Below are 18297 nucleotides of genomic sequence, written 5' to 3' on the forward strand. Positions count from 1 at the left end.
TTTTAAATGTTTTTTGAGTAGGTAATCTTAGAGTAAAATCACCCATTACAAAAACAATAGCCCCAGATACGGCCTTGAATTCGGGTATTATTGGTTATACAAATAAATATAAATATCAAAATATATTATATTAAATTAGAAATCGCCACTGTTAAATTAAGTAAATTTTACAATACAATTTAATTAAATCAATTATATTATTTTCAATGATTTTTTCTCGAAATACATTTAATGTTTCATATAAACTGATGTTGTTATGTTTTTATACGTACCTATAAATATAATATAGTAAAAATATATTTTGAGAGTTGGTAAATTTAAATATTAAAAATTATTGTATACGTTTATAATTGTCGTAAATATACTGTATATTATTTTTAACATTTTTTTGTGTATAGTATTACTTCTACTATCGTTGCTTGTCAAATGGTAATTATTGTTTAAAGAATTACACATGAAATGGTTCTTTTTTTTACTCAGGGGGGTAATTTAGTTAACTTTTTAGATACCTAGGCAAGTAAAGTATTTTCATGACAATTTTATTGGAGTAACAAATAAAGTATCTTAATTATTTTGATCTCTAAGTAGCGAGTAAAGTAGGTAACTTAATTAATTTACATTACGCTGACTTCAGTTGATCATTAATGAGGTAACTACCTCCACTCATTCTCCTACTGTGCAGCAAAGTGGTTACCTTAACTTCTCCCTTTTTTTTTTATTAAGTCGATGTTTATATGATTCAAAACATTTTATTTAATTCAACTCTTAAGGCTCTGTCAAACAGAACGCGTTATAACGCGCGTTAAACTTAAAGCGGTAAATGGCTCATCGAAGTGAATAACGCCGCGTTGTAACTAATTACAGAATCACACGACGTGAAAATAACGCTTTCTGTTTGACAGAGCCTTCAATATTTTGATCGAAAATCAATGTTCAGTTTTTAACATTTATTAGAGAAAACATGTAAGTAGTTAGTTATGCAATATAAAATGGTATAAGAACATAATACCTTTCCAAAACAAGTATTCGTTAGCTGATAGGCATAAGGTATAACTGAAAAGATCATAAACCTAACAGCGTTCCGAATTATTAATAACCAACTGTGAGTGGTTCGATATTATTTTGTATTTAGATAGGTACTATACCATAGGTACAGTATAAAAATATAACATAAATACAATATTTGAATCCATTTAAAATAATTAATACAATTTTAAACTTTAATAAATATTGGAATAAAATATATTACCAATTAATTATGAACTACCTATATTACCAATAATCTATTATGGGTAGTGGGTATACTTACATAAGTACTTTCAGCCAAAAAATGAAAATGAAATTGTTTGAGTTAGATGACCTCTTTTAAAATTAAAATTAAATATCTAAATCCTATTTTTACTTACGACGGTGGTTGATTGACGATTGTTAAGAAATTAATATCTTTTATTTGATTTTGTAATGGGAAAGTGGTTTGTAGTTACCTTCAACTTGATCAACTCTGCTCTGACTATTTAAATTATACATCACGGAGTTTTGTACAGGCAATTTCGCTACACCATTGTCGTTGGTAAAATATCTATTTTTGGTGCCTCATAAGCAGAGTAGGGCGTTATTCCAATGACATTTTATTTAGTTGATTACCTATTTAGATAATATTTTATTCGAATAAATTATTATTTGGATGATTTTTTCACAATTATTTGAATGAAATTAATGTATTCTAATAATTTGAAAACATAATTTAAATAATTTTCAAATAATTAATTAATAAATAATTAAAATATAATTTATAACTCATAACTATAAACATTTTTTGTCATTATTGATACCAACTAATGAAAATGTTGTCACATGATCAATCATGTGCCATACGAATATGACAGTCTTCATTTGGAATGTTATAGTAAATGAAAATCTACAAAAATAAAACTACATATCTCTATTCTCTATTATATATTTAGCCATGTATATATATATAATATTATATAATATATTATACACACAGTACAATTATATACGAAAATGGAAATTATTTCAATATTTCAAGAAATTCAATTTTCTATAACATTATTATCTGCGAGATTGCAGAACATTTAAATATTAAAAATATTTCTTAAGTTCAAAACGTATTAATATTACTTTTTCGATAATAATAATTATTCTATTTTTATTCATTCAATTCACTGTGAATAGCTAAAATATTCACAAGATTTGCGGTTTTGACTTTTGCTGGTAATTTTTGTATTGTGTAGGTAAGTATATTATTTTGATTTATTTAAAATTTTAAACTTTTAATATGTAGTCAGAAGTCAGAAGTCAGAAAAACCAATATCAATGTGAGAAACATAAGTTTCTTTAGCCATTTTTCTTTTTATTAACTATTATATTATTATTGATTGTTAAATATTAAGGGCTATTTAGTATCATAAATTTTATAATTATATATGTTACTGTGAATAGTTATTTTCATTCATACTGTTTAAGTTTTATTAATTTAATGTATTCATAAATACACACAAACATGATATAAATGATAAAATCATAAATATTCTCACTAAATATCACCTACCACACAAAAAAGTTTAAAATATTCTTTCAATATTCTTTAAAAATCATAATAAAATATGCAAAATAATTAAACACATAATACGAAAAAACTGATATAAGTAAATACATGATTTGAGCAAATAATGCAAAAACCTGATATAAATAGGTACATAATAAAAAATACTAGATGCTAAGAAAAGTTTGATTAAATTATTAATAGTAATATTTAATATTCAATTATTTTAAATTTTTAAAGAATCAAATTTTTGAAAACAGTTGACTATATTTAGTTCCATGTGCTCTGGTGTTATATTTGTATGACAGTCGGTTAAAATGTTTTTATATTATGTGCTAAAAGAACGTTCGACGTCAACTGAAGGCATAGGAGCATATTGTAAATCAATTATTATAACCGGTGAAAAATTATCTATAAGATGCAACGTTATCTTACAAAGTCACTTATCTACTACAGATAATTGCAGTACATTACTATGTAGGGTATACCAATCGTATATTAATATATTATAATGTATCAATATCATAATATCACTATTATCGGACATATAATTTATATTATTTACGCTACTGCTACAAAAAATATCGAACACCCATAAAAATTAATCAATACATTCTCTAATATTCTTAATTATACAAAATATTATTTTATCTAAAATATTCCCAAATGTGCAGAAAAAAACCTTTGCCATTAACTCACCTGTTTCATGATTTGTTAAGATTTCAAACCCCCGTCTGACTGCATAGACTTAAAATATATATGCGAAAGAATATAATTCTGGCCACTATCTATAACACTTCATATACTCATCATTTTTTCTCAGTAGGTGGGGTAAGTTTATATTGATATAGTAACAATGTGCAAAGGTATTAGTGGTGTCTTCAAACACAATATAATATAATATTCTTGTTAGCATCAGAGACGATGAGGTTTGATAAAAGCCATCAGTCGCCAAAATATATTATTCTAGGCACACCACAATTGTAATTATCAAATACATTAGTTTTTGTTTTATATATTTATTCATAAAATATATTGTGAGTAAACAAGGCACGTAAATAGGAATTATAGTACGTCACATGACTATGACGATAACATTATCACAAATACGCCAAAGACAACAACAATATAATTACAAGTATCTGATACACCCGCGCACGCAACCAAAATTGTTGAATATAATTAATAATCGATAAGACAACACTAGGGTGGCTGTTATTGTTCGACGGCTGCGTTGGCTGCGATACTTGGACTGTTGATCACCTCCCCCAGACATTCCAATAGCTCCTTTCGGTAGTCGTCAAAGTCGCCATCAACTTCGTTGATTGTCTGGTCCTCGATAACCCATAACGTACATTCCGTATCACGGATCAGTCGTTCGTCGTGAGATACAATTATGACACCTTTATCACAAATGTAAACAAAATAAAATATGATGAAATTGTATGGTGATTTGAATGTAAGTGTAGAAAATATCAATAAATTATCCATTTAATATCACTCACCTCCTTTATAATCGTTTATTGCTTCTGCTAGAGCATCAATAGATTCAATGTCCAAGTTGTTTGTAGGCTCATCCTGTAACAATTAGAAAAGGATTAGTAACATTCATGGTAAAACAATGCTATATATCTATCAGTTGAATTAGCGGTATAAATGAGTGCTGTCAACTATCCCCCCACCAAAATGTCAAGGAATATTTAAAAAAAATTAGCGTTTTGTACGCATTAGTATTTAAGGAATTCGCGAAAAATTACACAATTGATGTCGCTTATTATGATTTTAGTTTAGAATTTTATATTATATTAATATCATACAGTAAAAAAAATCAAAAACCAATTTCAATTTTTTTAAGACGAAGCTACACCCGCATGTATTGTCTCGGTCTTACAGATGTACAACATTGCTGAAACGGTTTTGCGCAGGTAAGAACCACTCAGACCAAGCTAAGCAACTAAATTTTCACACTATAAATAGTTCTGATATCCCATTATTATTTATCATATTCACCAGCACCTTGAAGGCCCATTTGAAATAAAACTCAGGATTTTACTCAGTGTTGAATGCTGCAATATCAAAGAGCTTACTAGTATAATGACGTCAGGAGCATTCAGACAGAGTTCAGCCAGGGCAACACGGGCCTTTTGTCCACCGGACAGGTCCTTCATGCGGATGGTATGTGCGTGGCCTGCTAGCCCGAAAGTACCCAGCTGCTTGCGTGCTTTCTCATACGGCAAGTCAAATAACCGCATAAGATATTCGGCGGGCGTCTCTTCAGCAGTCAAATGTTCACCGGAATGCTGGTCGAACTTTCCGAGTTTCTGCAAAAAAATGCGTGTGGGATGATTTCAATCAATTATTAACGAGTGCGTGTGTAAACATACCATCCGATGGTTCTTTCGCATTTCACCGATGGTAGGCTGCAAATCACCAGTCAACAGCTTGAGGAACGTCGACTTGCCTACACCGTTGGGCCCGACAATAGCTACCCGGGAGTTGAGGTCAACGCCAAAATCAACATTCTTAAACAACGGCTTCTGATTGGGATATGCAAAACTTGTACCTGTGAAATTAAATGAGGGATACAACATCAATCGATGAAATTTTATCCTTTAATAATAATATAATGTCAAGTGAATTAGGTTACAGAAGACAACTCACTGTGTAGACCCAGTATAGGCGGCTGTAATGGACTGGGATCGGGAAACGAAAATTTGACGTTGTAGTCTCTAGGCTTTTGTAATAGCTGTGTGGGTTCAGCGTTGTCATCATCGTCAATGCCAGCACCTTTACCCGGTTTTCCCTTGTTCTTCTCCTGTTTACGGGTCAACACTTCTTTTTGTTTTTTCTCCTGTAACCACACAATATTCTCATTAAAGATTAGTTCTGAGCAGCAGTTGGGTTGATACCAAAAATTAAAAACTCACGGCTTGCTTCTTGGATTGACCTTGTTGTTTCATTTCCTTCAGCCTTTTCTCCTGTTTCTCGTATTCCTTGATGGTTTCCTTTTTTTTCTGCGAGTGCATTTTTTTAAACATAGTGTAATTACCTTTGTAATAGAACAATCGCTTCTGGTCCAAGTGAATGATTTCGTTACACACGTTGTCCAAAAAGCTCTGGTCGTGAGATACAACTAATAGAGTTTTTTTCCATCCCTGTAAATAACTAACAACATTCTGTTTAATAAAAACCGTTAATTTATGTAACACACAGGTATCTTTGTGAGTAAAACAACCGTGGTGTGTTGACACGACAATATTCGCATCAAACAACTCGAAGTAACTCACTTGTCCAGCCAGATGACAGCGTTCAAGTCTAAGTGGTTAGTCGGTTCGTCAAGTAATAACAACGTAGGTTCCAGAAACAGAGCCCGGGCAAGGGACACGCGCATCCGCCAGCCTCCCGAGAAGTCTTTAGTGGCCCGGTCTTGCATGGCCGCGGAGAAACCAAGACCAGCAAGTATGCGCCGAGCTCGGGGTTCAGCCGAGTCGGCCCCGAGCACCTTGAGCTCGTCGTATACCTAAGTGACGAGAAAAAAAAATGGTGTGTTAGAAGTAAATTGCCAGTTTATCAAACACCCACGATTCACTCCACCCAACCATTACTCACTTCGTTTAGTCTTTCCGTTACGTCTTCACCCGTGCCTTTTTCTTGAGCTTCCTCGAGTCTTTTGCACTCAGCTAACAACTCTGTACACCGAGTGTCCGCTCTAAGTACGGCCCGAACTGCCGTTGTTTCATCAGCCACTACCTCCTGTTCACAGTATAGGATGTCAATACCTGGTGGCACGTCGAACAGCCGTTCGGCAATGTGTCTGAGTAGTGTCGTTTTTCCGTGACTGTGCAATACATTACAGGAATGACATCGTTATTAGATGAAAAGGATGAAAAATCAATAAATTAACTAATAAATGAACATTATTATAAGCTCAATTCTCACCCATTTGGTCCAACCAGACCGTACCGCCGGCCTTGGGCAATCAGCAGACTAGCATTGACAAACAGGTCCTGGCCCTTGGCTGCGATGCTAAAGCTATCGATTTTGATGTCGACAGCGTGCTCCATGGCTGCAAGCTGACCTGCCGTCTTTTGAATTTGTGACACCGAGAAGTTAGCGCCCAACTCACTATGGCCCTGACCTCCTTTCTTTGTCATCAAATCCATTTGTTTCTGATACTCCATCTTGAAAGAACAAACAATACAGTAATTATAAATAATAATATTTTCAGCAATTATTGATAGCTATTCAAATGATATAACGTGTACCTCTTTTTTCATTTTCTTTTTCTCTTTATGTGAAATTTTATCAGATTTGTTTACGACCTCCTTAGATTTCGACTTTTGTTTGGGCTCTTTTACTACATCCGGTACAGCCTCGTCCACGAGTTTGTCTAATTAATGTGCACACATTATTAAAGCACAATATTATCCTATTTTGATATGCGCTATTATACACGATAATACCACAGATTATATTAAATCCATAGACCTGATAATCTATATCTGTATATCGTTACACTAATGACAATACCACGTATCTACATTTTACCAATTGTTAAGGAGAGTGAAAAAACTGAAACTAGTCACCACGAATAAAGATTAAAGATACTATCTATAGCCGTGCTAGTCACATATACTAGTTGGATAAGTGCTATCACTTAAATCCAATTTGGAGGGAAAATAATTAATTCTAGGTTATTGTACAGAAAATACTTTTTGTGCGCAAGGAGATTACAAATATTTTGATACCAAAAACTCATTTTGTGTAAAATGTCAGTTACGTGGTATTGTCATTAGTGTAACGATATATAAAAATGAATGTATGTCTGTCTGTCTCTGGATCAATATTACCATGGCAACCATTTATATATTATTTTATGATTTCTGATGGAATTTTTTGTATATAAATGGTTATACATCCGGTACAGCCTCGTCCACGAGTTTGTCTAATTAATGTTTGCCATGGTAATATGTAAAACATATTATTCATATAGAGTTTGCATTTTTAATGGGTTAATGAGCTATTTATATATATATATAGATAGATAAGACTTCTGGACAGAAGATAGGCTAATTTAAAAGGGAGAGGACCAACCCCGGTAGGTGCTCAAACAGGGATCTTGAGATTTCCAATGGAAATTGTTGTTTATAAATGGTTACCATGAGTCTTGAAGCTACTTGAAGCTATTATAATAATTATTGGTTGCCAGGCAACAAAGTGCTCGGGATCATTTGGTACAGAGATAGATTAGACCTCTGGACAGAAGATAGGTAAATTTAAAAAGTGAGAGGACCAACCTCGGGTGCTGCTCAAACCGGGATTATGAGATTTTCGATGGACAATTTTGTCTAAAAATGGTTGCCATGGGTTTTGAAGCTATTATAATAATTATTGGTTGCCGGGCAACAAAGTGCACGGGATCAGCTAGTATATAATATAATAACCAACTTGCCCACCTTTTTTTACTTTGGGTGATAAATAAACTTTTATTTTTTGTTGTTTGAAATCTAGATTCTAGAGCATAACCAGTACTAAACCCTGGTACAAAACAATACTAAACCATTTTTAATGTGTAGGTGCAAAAATATAAAATACAAATAACTATAGTTTTATGCATAATTATTGTATTTAAATAATAATTTCAAAATAATAATAAAAATTATTAAAAACCTTATCAATGTATACATTGTCTAATAATAAATTTAATATTTTGATGAATAATAAATAATCATGTGTGAATCATCCATGTCCATGTGTTTGCCAATTATCATAATATACCTATATTTTGTTTTTATTATTGAAACCATTTTAACCGAGAACCTTCTAATCCTGTAAATATGTTTTGAATCTGATCCAGTTCATAAAGTATTTGTAAGGTTTCAAGTTTAATTCAAAAAACTTACATAATCCCTGTTATACTCAAGCCTGGGCAAGTTAATGATAATTTTTAACTGAGTTAAGTTAGTTAACCTAATTTTTTTTTAACTCAGTTAAGTTAAAAGTTATATGAACATTTTCAATTAACTTATTAACTTAAGTTAAGTTAAGTTATTTTTTTTTTTTATAATATATTTATAAATACCCAGTAATATGGTTTAAATAATAAAAATCATAAATATTTTTGAACACAGGAAATAGCCAATAGCTTTTCTATACATGGGTTTACACTGAATTAATAGAATTATGAAGTAGGTACGAAAAAAATACAAAATTGAAAATGCCAAAACAAATACAACCTTTTGATTTATTAATACACTAATATAGATAAGTACTATACATTTTTTTAAATTATTAAATAAAAATAATATGGTATTTAAGAATGTACTTAATTTTAAACTCTGAATACTTTTTCAGGGAACTAAAAGTCTAAAACTGTTAGAGAATATAGCCAACTTTATACTTCAGTAAAATATTTATATTTATAAATATTTATTTAAGAAATTGATTTAACTATATTTGTAATTCCCTATTCTAGTAAATGGTTATGTAATATCAATAATTATTTTTATTTTTATTGTTTAATTATTTATAAATTAACTTAACTTGATTTTGATTGAAAGTAACTTGTTATTTATTAAGTTAATATCAATTAAAATAAGTTAACTTAAAAATTAAGTTAATGAAAATTAAATTAAAAAAGTTAAGTTAAAAGTTAAAATTAAATTAACTTTTAACTTTTTAACGTGTTTATGCCCAGGCTAGATTATACTAAATGCTATTATTGTAAAATATAGGTCTCTTATCAAACGATTGGTGGCAGAAAAACGGTGCGCTTTTTGTCGGGCCACTTTATTAACAGGCAGCTATAGTTTGGTAAAAATAATATCATAGCTCTAATATTCATGCCTAAAACCTATCTCAATGCAGTAGGATCACATAATATGAAATATAAATTAGTGTACAACCCCTTTACTATAGTAATTATTGTACCAAATAATATGACAATGATTAGGAATTTGGCGCGAATGATAAATATGAATGATGCATAAGTTAACAATCAATAATTTCTCATAAAAACTATTTTTTTCTATTAGTGGTGATACTGATTTGAGGTAGGTTTTGATTTGCTTCATGAATACACAATTTAAGATATCAAGTATATCTTAAATAGTGCTTGAATAAGAAGTGCACCATCTGGTTTAATATAATCTGTGATAATACTATGTACAGGTAAAAAAAGCTTACCTGTATTATTGTTGTTTTTGCCTTCAGCGGTAATAGATGTCGTCATTGCGTCATTGGTGTCTGCCACAACGTTGGCACACTGCTCAACTGGCAATCCCTCGTCAATAACACATTTTTTTTCATTACTCATTACATCATCACCCACCGCCACTAGAATTACCATAAATCGGATAAATTAATAATAACGACCTGACAATGGTGGTCCCGTCAACATACAATGTACATTCTACACATAAAAAATACAAACCAACAGCTATCGGAGTTTCCATAAGGATGTCCTCGTCATCCATTTTCTTCTTTTTGTTTTTTTTCGATTTCTTTTTTTTTCCTGCAAGCTTAGCAGCTTCCAGCTCATCGTCTATATCACCACCGTCTTCGTTGCCTACGTCTTGATCTATAACAGAAACACCAACATAAACGTAAGGTAAAAGCAGTAGGCAAAGCGTTTTGAATAACTGCAGCAGTTTGAAAACCATTATGTAGTCATATTGTAATATCTACTGTATGGAATTCCCATTAGGAAACACACCGACAGTTACAACAATTTATTTCAATATGATTTGTTGGTTTTCTGTAGTGGGAGGGGGGTATAAAAGAGAACGCGGATAAACAACTACAGTCTACAACTTCTTCAAAGTAAGAAAAACTAAAGAAAACTTTAAGATATTAGATGTGTTACCTGTTAAAAGTGTATAATATAAGAAAATATCTATTTTATAAACAATAAGAAATTATGAATCTTTTATAGACATGAAAAATACAATGGAGAAGAGGGAACATAAATTTAATGTCAAAATAATAATTCCAGAAAATATATTGGTTAATAATTGTAATTTGTTAATATTTTAAATTAAATACAAATAATACATTTAGTTACAGCTATTACCAATCTTATACTCTATTCAGAATAAGACGACATCAGGCAACCATGGTCAAAACTGGGTTTTTCTATGTAAATCTGGTGTGCTCTTATTCTGAATAGACTATAGGTTGAGACATTTACCAGTAATAACTAATAGAATACAATAGAATTGGGCGAGTATTGTATTGAAGATAACATTCAATTATTACAATATTATAATTTTTGTAGTAATATTACTTTTCTATATTATTCTATTTTAAAGTAGGTTTTATTTTATTTATTTTTTGTTCAGGAATATCTTTAATTTTATCCAAATATGCAAGCCTGGCCAAGTTGATGATAATTTTTAATTGAGTTAAGTTAAGTTGATAGAAAACAATTTAAAAAGTTAATAGTTATACTATTTTTTTTAACTCAGTAAAGTTAAAAGTTATATGGAAACTTAATATTAACTTAAGTTGTTATTAATTTTTTTTTTAAATAAATTTAAAATAGCCAGTATTATGGTTTAAAATAAAAAAATCATATATATTATTGACAGTATTAGCTGTTAACAAGATTTAAGCATTTTAAATAGATATGTGCATAACCCAATTGGTTTTAATTTAAAACATAATACAGTAATAATTATTTATGTAACTTTATATTATTATGACAAAAATATTTTATAACAACATATTCTTGAGGAAGGTACATTTGTACCTACATCACTTAAGTATTTATTTTATAAGCATGTAATGTTATGCATTATTAATATTTATTATAATTATTAATGTATGCTCATATGCCGCGGTATAAATGTATGATATGGTATATATGTATTTAATTAAGTTATTTTATTGAACGATTCTGGTTTATGGAACATGAAATAAATTAAATTACACTTTTTATTTCCTATTTTAGTAAATTATTATGCAATATGCATCATCAATAATAATTGTATTAAGCTTCTTATTTAATTATTTATAAATTAACATAATCTGGACTTGCTTAAAACTAATTCATTATTTATTAAGTTTATATTTACAAAAATCAAGTTAAATAATAAGTTAACAAAAATTAAATTTTAAAAAGTTAAAATTAACTTAACCCATGCCCAGCTTTCAAATATGTAACTCTCTATCACCAACACCGCATTGTGCTTAAAGGAGGTAGATATTTTATTGTAATCATTTTAAAACCATGTCAAACCATATTTTGTCTCTTTACCTACCTAAGTATTGCAATAATAATAATAATTAAAAAAATTACAAGCATAATGATAAATCAACAGGTAAGCATAAATCATTACCTGGTATAGCGGCCGGTGCTTTGTCGTCTTTACTGTCACCGGTGACCTTTTCGATTTGCTCGTCAGTATTTTCTAATACTGTTGGATCATCGTTGGCTTTGACCACTGGTTCTACAATGCTCTTCGATGGTTTATTGTCGTCACTAATTTTGACTAGATTGTCTTGAGCTATAACAACATACCACGCCTTTCAGTAATATCCATTTATATAGACCTAACTACCATATAACAAAGTGACGCCCAAATTTTTTTCTTAGGTGGACCATAATAGTAAAATATTGCCTTCATGCAAGTCACCAATAATATAATAATATAAATTTAATATTTCATAACTACATTGTACCTTTTAAGCTTTACAATGCAATAACTTGTTTTTATTATATTCTAATAAAGATTGTTGTTTACTTCAATAAGATCATAAAAGTTTTTATTTAGTGTGACTTTTAAAGTACACAGTTGAGTAGCTTAAAATATATATTACTGAAAATGTCAGATAAAAAATAATACCAACTATAAGCAGTGGCGTGCCGAACAGTAATTTTTTGAGGCAATTGCCTCAAGGGAAATTTGGGTGGGTGGGTGGGTGTGTTAGTATAGATGTGCAACTTATACCTAAAAAACCTTAATAATAGTTATTATTTTGAATAATAAAAAAAAATAGTGAAAAAACTGTTGGTGGTGGGGAGGGGGATCAAATTGTATAGTTTGCCTCAGATCTGCTTGTCAGTTCGGCACGCCACTGACTATAAGTGTTGCATAAATAATTTTTTTTATTGAATATTATGGAAATATGTCTGTGAATTATGAATCAAAACAACAAGGAAAATGTGCAAACTTAAAAGGTATGTTTTCATTTATACATTTAAAAGTATTTTTACATAAATAAAAAATAAAATTGTCAAAAACAGGTCACGACCCAATTCAAAGGCTTTCCCTTAAATCTAACATCTAACTCTCTCTCAGTTAGAATAAAAATTTCTGAAATTACTAATATTAATACACAGGTACCAAGTGTTAATAATAAATGAAATAGGAAAAATAAAGTTAAGAACCAATTGAAATAGTCCTTGTAAAATGATATAATAATTGTTTATAAGTTAACTAACCCAATGTGTTGTCATCGTCTTCCTCCAAATCAAAATCTTTCTTTTTCCGTTTGTTTTTTTTTGAAATTTTTCCTTTCGGAATTGTAGTGAGTTTCTCATCAGCGACTTCTTCAGTCGATGATATTTCAACCATATCATTAGCGTTAATTTCTTCATCAACATTATCAACATCAACATCGTCATCATCGACTAAAAAATATTATAATGATAAAAGAGTAACTGAAGGACTGAATTCAATTTTAAACATGCATTTGTACATGAATTCTATAGTATTTATTTTTTATATAAGTATACATTTCTTTAACTGTTCCTATATTAACCTAACCTATCATTGTTAACTTCTTTATTTGCTTGTATACTAATGTTTGATACCACTATTTCTAAAGGTAATATGAGAGGATGACATCAATAATCCAAGCAACATAGTTACATTTAGTTTTATAAGTCATTATATATAATACAATAAGTATAAAATATTGTCCAAAGTGTTGATTCCATTTTCTTATTATAATATATATTTTTTATTTTATAGAAGGGAATATTCAATTTGAAAAAAAAAAGTTAAAAAAGGATAGTTTTTTAGGGTTCTATAGATTTAGGTATATATTACTTTAGTTACCTAATATTGCAAGACAGTTGATTTATGATTTATTTCATAAAATGTAGTTTGCTATTGCCTAACTTAGAAATCTATTTTTATTGAAGAGAAGGAGATTGAAAAATTAAATTTTCCCCTGGTTTCACGGCAAAGGCAATGAACCATGGTCACCATCTGCAACGCTTTCAATTTGTGGCTGTTTTTTTGTGTGATACTATCCATATTTCTTAATATTATAATAACAATATTAGGTGTACCTGCTGAATTTTCTTCCAAATCTTGTTGATTTTTATTCTTTTTCTTGTTCTTTTTCGAGATCTTATTTCCACGAATTGGCTGTGGGATTTCTTCGACATTGTCATCATTGTCATTTAGTTTTGCGTCTGCCAATAGGTCGACTAAATCTATACATTAGCAATAAAAGTAATATTAAAATTAATGTATTAAATATTATAATACCAAATATTCATTATAAAATAAAAACATTTTTGTAATTTGTTTGTTTAAACAATTTTTTAACACAAATTGAGCTAAGACAAACAGATTCTTAAATTATTAAAAAATATCTAACTTTAAAATGATTTTAGATTAATAACAATTGTATAAATTGTTAATGCTAAGCCGTATTAGTTAATCTAAAACCATTATATTTGAAAAAATAACTCATGAAAAACCTTGTATATTTTAACCATGGAATAATATAATATGGCAATGGTTGTCTCTTACTATTTAATTTATTTAGTTCTCAAATTTTTATTCAGAATAAAATTATAAAATCAGCTTTATTTCAACATAGATTTTGATAATCTAAACAAATTACAGTCACCTTAATTCAAAAAATATAACTTTTCAGTTTAATAAATAATATTTATATTAAATTACGAACTCTGTGTTATTTATAGCTAGATAATGAATTATTAATTATTGTAAACTAAATAAAAAAAATATATACCATCAATATAATTTATTTGATTGATAAAACCACATTTTGTTCACTGGTAAGCTTTAGATTATTACCTGCTGTAAGTCAACCTGTAATAAGTTGATTACTTGATCTATAAATTACCTTCTGATTCGTCATCCCAATCTTGATTTTTATTTTTCTTTTTGTTTTTTTTAGAAATTTTATTTCCACGGTTAGGTTGTGATGGTTCATTGACATCATCATTTACTGCTGAAGCTGCTACAATATCTACCAAATCTATAAATTTAGGATTAATATAATGATTTTGGTAATATATAAATATTAATAAATATTTGACTAGGCACATAGATTTTGATAAATTAAACTACAGAAAAATTATCAATCTGCATATTAAAATAAATTATTTACATGCTAGACAAAATGTATTATTAGGATATGAATCTTGTTGTATTGGTAACTTTTCTTCTACCGTTCCAACTAATTGCTAAGTAAGTTTTGAATATGTTTTTAGAAATTAAAATGTATAATTTTTAAGTAGAATTTCGTTGAATTTACTCATTTATAAAACAATTTAATCTATTTTTAAGATTCGTTCATTTAATTTTACATCTGTTTTTACTTAGGTACATTTGAATATATAAATTTAAAACAAAAACTTATGGTCCTATTGAATAATGTTTAAGGTAATATAATTTAAATTGTTACAATTGTAAGATATATATTTTTTTTAAGAATTTAAATATTAATTAAGAAAAATGAAAGATGAAAATAAAATATGATAAATTATTTTAAATTAAATATTTATTCTAAATATACTGAGAACAGTAAAGTAAAAACAAAAAAATTAAATAATAAATTAATAACCATGAATTAAACATTTAACATTCAAAACTAAACATTGTTATATTTTAGTGCAAATTACAATTTTTGGGTTTTTTTTTTAGTGCAATCCTTCTGCAATCAATTGTACTAGTTTCTAACTACCACATAATAGATAATTTGGTTGATTATAACAGGCAGTCCCGGAAATATTTTGGAAAAGAAGTTACTCCAGAAGTACTATTATTTGTTGTGTAAGATTCAAAATATAATAAATTAAAACATATAATATTATACCTTCAGCTTCATCTTCCCAATCTTGATTTTTGTTCTTTTTCTTGTTTTTTTTAGAAGTCTTATTTCCACGGTTCGATTGTACAGGTTCTTCAGGTGTTATATCATCATTTGCTTTGGCGGCAGCCAATATATCCACTAAATTCAAACATTAATAAATATTGTTGGTACATTTATAAAAAATAAGTTTATAAACAAAATACATAAACGCTTTAATTTAAATGTATAGATTTTACAAGAAGGTAGGTAATATCTAATATTATATGCATACTTGGTATTTGGAGGCAATTAGTTAGAAAAAAACATGTAGAGATAGCAGTCCACCCCCGAGTCCACCAGTTGTCAAGAATAAATTTCTTTGATTTGACCTACCGAAATCAATGAAATAAATTGTTTTTTTGTTTAATACCTAGGTATTATAAACCATAACAATAGTAGAAAGATTCAATATATTTATGTTGTCTGTCTACCCAAAATAACAAATTTGTATTCATCAAAACCAATCTATTGTTGTTGGCATTAATATTGGAGTGAATTGACCAATTAAAAAAAATAAGCTGAATATTTTCTTGTGTACCTTGTGTTTATTGATATATTAATTTTAAAGTACGTTTTAAAGCAATTACTTATGTAAAATATAATATTCTCTGACATCCTTGTATATAGCAATAACGTAGGCATTCAATCTAATAAGTGAATGCAATGGTTATTATTTTCACTTGGATTTCCACTGTACAATATATTATAGATGGGCATACCTCGAGAGCCTTGATATTAAAGAGAGTGGCCAACTCGGTGAACGTTTTCTATTGGCTGGCTGTTATCATTGATTATAGACGCCATTAATCGTCCAAATATTTATATTTTATATTTAATGCAATAGTTTATTTGTTGAAATTGTTCAATATTAATTAATTTAAATAATTTATTACGTTTTTTCAGTTAATATTAAAATTATTCTCAACTTTTTTGAAATATAATTTCTGTGACAAGTATACCCTATTATATATTATTGAAAACTGAAAAGTAAGTACCTACCACTTTGTTATACTTTCAAGTACGTACCACCTAATACTGTTTGTGGAGATGGTCTAACACTCAATTTTTGCATTTTAAAATTATTATCCTACCTATAACCATAGACCTATAAACTAATGGACAGCGCATTCCACTCCACCCTGCCTACAATGCCGGGCGATCATATAACCATATAACTGAGAGAGAAAAAACATTAAGTAGTGAAGGAGCACCGCATAAAGCCCGCATAGGACGTGTGTATACATTTTGCTACTTTGTTTCTTTTCTCACTCGACTATATCGTATCCTGACTTCTCTCTCTAAGCGCTGTCCATAGTTAATAGGTCTATGCCTATAACCAATGTTATGAAAACCTATATAATTCATAATAGGGATGAAGAACAACACATTATATTGGTGAACACATTATTAAATTATAAACATATATACTTACATCAATTATGTCAAATTAATGTTTATCAAAAAACATTATTTTATCATAATTATTAATAAACTTTAATTTAACAATATATTCCAAATAATTTTAATTGGCTTATTGATTTTATTTGATACTGATTTTAATTGGGAAAAAAATATTTTATTGGAAAGTGTTCAATAGAATAAAATAGTTTTTAAAATGCACTTGAATACTTTTTGATAAATAGTATTTGAAATATGTAATTTCAATACTTGTAAAAGTATTTGAACAAAATACCCAAATACTTGACAACACTAACTATAATAAGGTTATGTGCTAAAAAAATGTGTGTATAATGCTCCTAGCTGAAGTGTTTAAATATAAAAAAAGGCGGGAAACGTTTGGACGATTTATGGCTGCTATCATACCAGTTGGCCACTCTCTTTAATATTAAGGCTCTCTAGGCATACCTATACTTTCAACTTAAACATATACTATAGTTAAATATTTGCTTCCTCGGTAGGTACTAATTTTTAATAATGTAACTACCTAGGTATTCATAGTTTTACAGAACAGTGTTTTGAAAAATGTACTTTTACACATTATACGGAAAGTATATTCAACAGTAGGTAGGTGCCTACTTCAATTGGAAAAAAAGAAAATTGTGTTACTGAAAGTTTATAGCGATCAGAACGAAAGGGGCCCTCTACACAATATGTAATAGATTTGCTGTCACACCATAGTCCCTAACTGTTTCAGCAATACTGACACGATGACGTGCAGCACATGCTGTGGCATTCTTTCCAGACGGAAATGGTAACCATAGGTATGCATAACGTATTTCCTTAGGTGTAAGCGAATGACTCACCAACTGAATCATCGTCGTCGCCGGCCCAATCCTGATTGTGCTTGTTTGTTTTCTTTGACTTCTTAGGCGGCATGACTAGGCAAAAATGTACAAACTGCCAGGAGTAGACGAAAATTCGGAAACGTGACAGGAATCACCACGGCAACCGGAAAAGTCGCGCACAGCGGAGTCGCTTTCCAATCGGCACGTGAAATCGAAAACACGTCGTTGCGTCGTCGCCTGAGATAAGGTGATAAAAACAGCGGTGACTGATAATGTGGCGCCACTGCCGCGGCCGATCGTCAGTCGGCGATATAATATTCTGTGCGTCATCGTCATAGGTAGAAGGTGGTTGTCACACTCCGGTCG

General features: G+C 29.5%; 1 protein-coding gene across 1 annotated transcript; it reads right to left on the reverse strand.

The window, feature by feature from the left end:
- Positions 1 to 3565: 3565 nt before the first annotated feature.
- On the reverse strand, positions 3566 to 18170 carry LOC100167570 (ATP-binding cassette sub-family F member 1). Its single transcript, XM_001947002.4, has 18 exons — positions 17950 to 18170; positions 15650 to 15784; positions 14675 to 14809; positions 13866 to 14012; positions 13011 to 13199; positions 11905 to 12072; positions 9999 to 10145; positions 9752 to 9901; positions 6832 to 6956; positions 6506 to 6747; positions 6176 to 6404; positions 5854 to 6086; positions 5494 to 5731; positions 5228 to 5417; positions 4951 to 5129; positions 4654 to 4887; positions 4072 to 4144; positions 3566 to 3969 (listed from the first exon to the last, which is right to left on the reverse strand). The coding sequence occupies exons 1-18, from the start codon at positions 18020 to 18022 to the stop codon at positions 3782 to 3784; spliced, it is 3075 nt and encodes a 1024-aa protein (XP_001947037.1). The 5' UTR covers positions 18023 to 18170; the 3' UTR covers positions 3566 to 3781.
- Positions 18171 to 18297: the final 127 nt, after the last annotated feature.

This window comes from Acyrthosiphon pisum, chromosome X, assembly GCF_005508785.2.
Source record: "Acyrthosiphon pisum isolate AL4f chromosome X, pea_aphid_22Mar2018_4r6ur, whole genome shotgun sequence".
NCBI classification, from domain to species: Eukaryota; Metazoa; Arthropoda; class Insecta; order Hemiptera; family Aphididae; genus Acyrthosiphon; species Acyrthosiphon pisum.

Bases quoted from the DNA above. Each gene is read 5' to 3' on its own strand.
- LOC100167570 (XM_001947002.4), bottom strand. From the start codon at position 18,022: ATGCCGCCTAAGAAGTCAAAGAAAACAAACAAGCACAATCAGGATTGG. The intron at 15,785-17,949 runs GTGAGTCATTCG...GTTTGAATTTAG, and splicing joins CGACGACGATGATTCAGTTG to TGGATATATTGGCTGCCGCC. The intron at 14,810-15,649 runs GTATAATATTAT...CTAAATTTATAG, and splicing joins TTGGGAAGATGAAGCTGAAG to ATTTGGTAGATATTGTAGCA.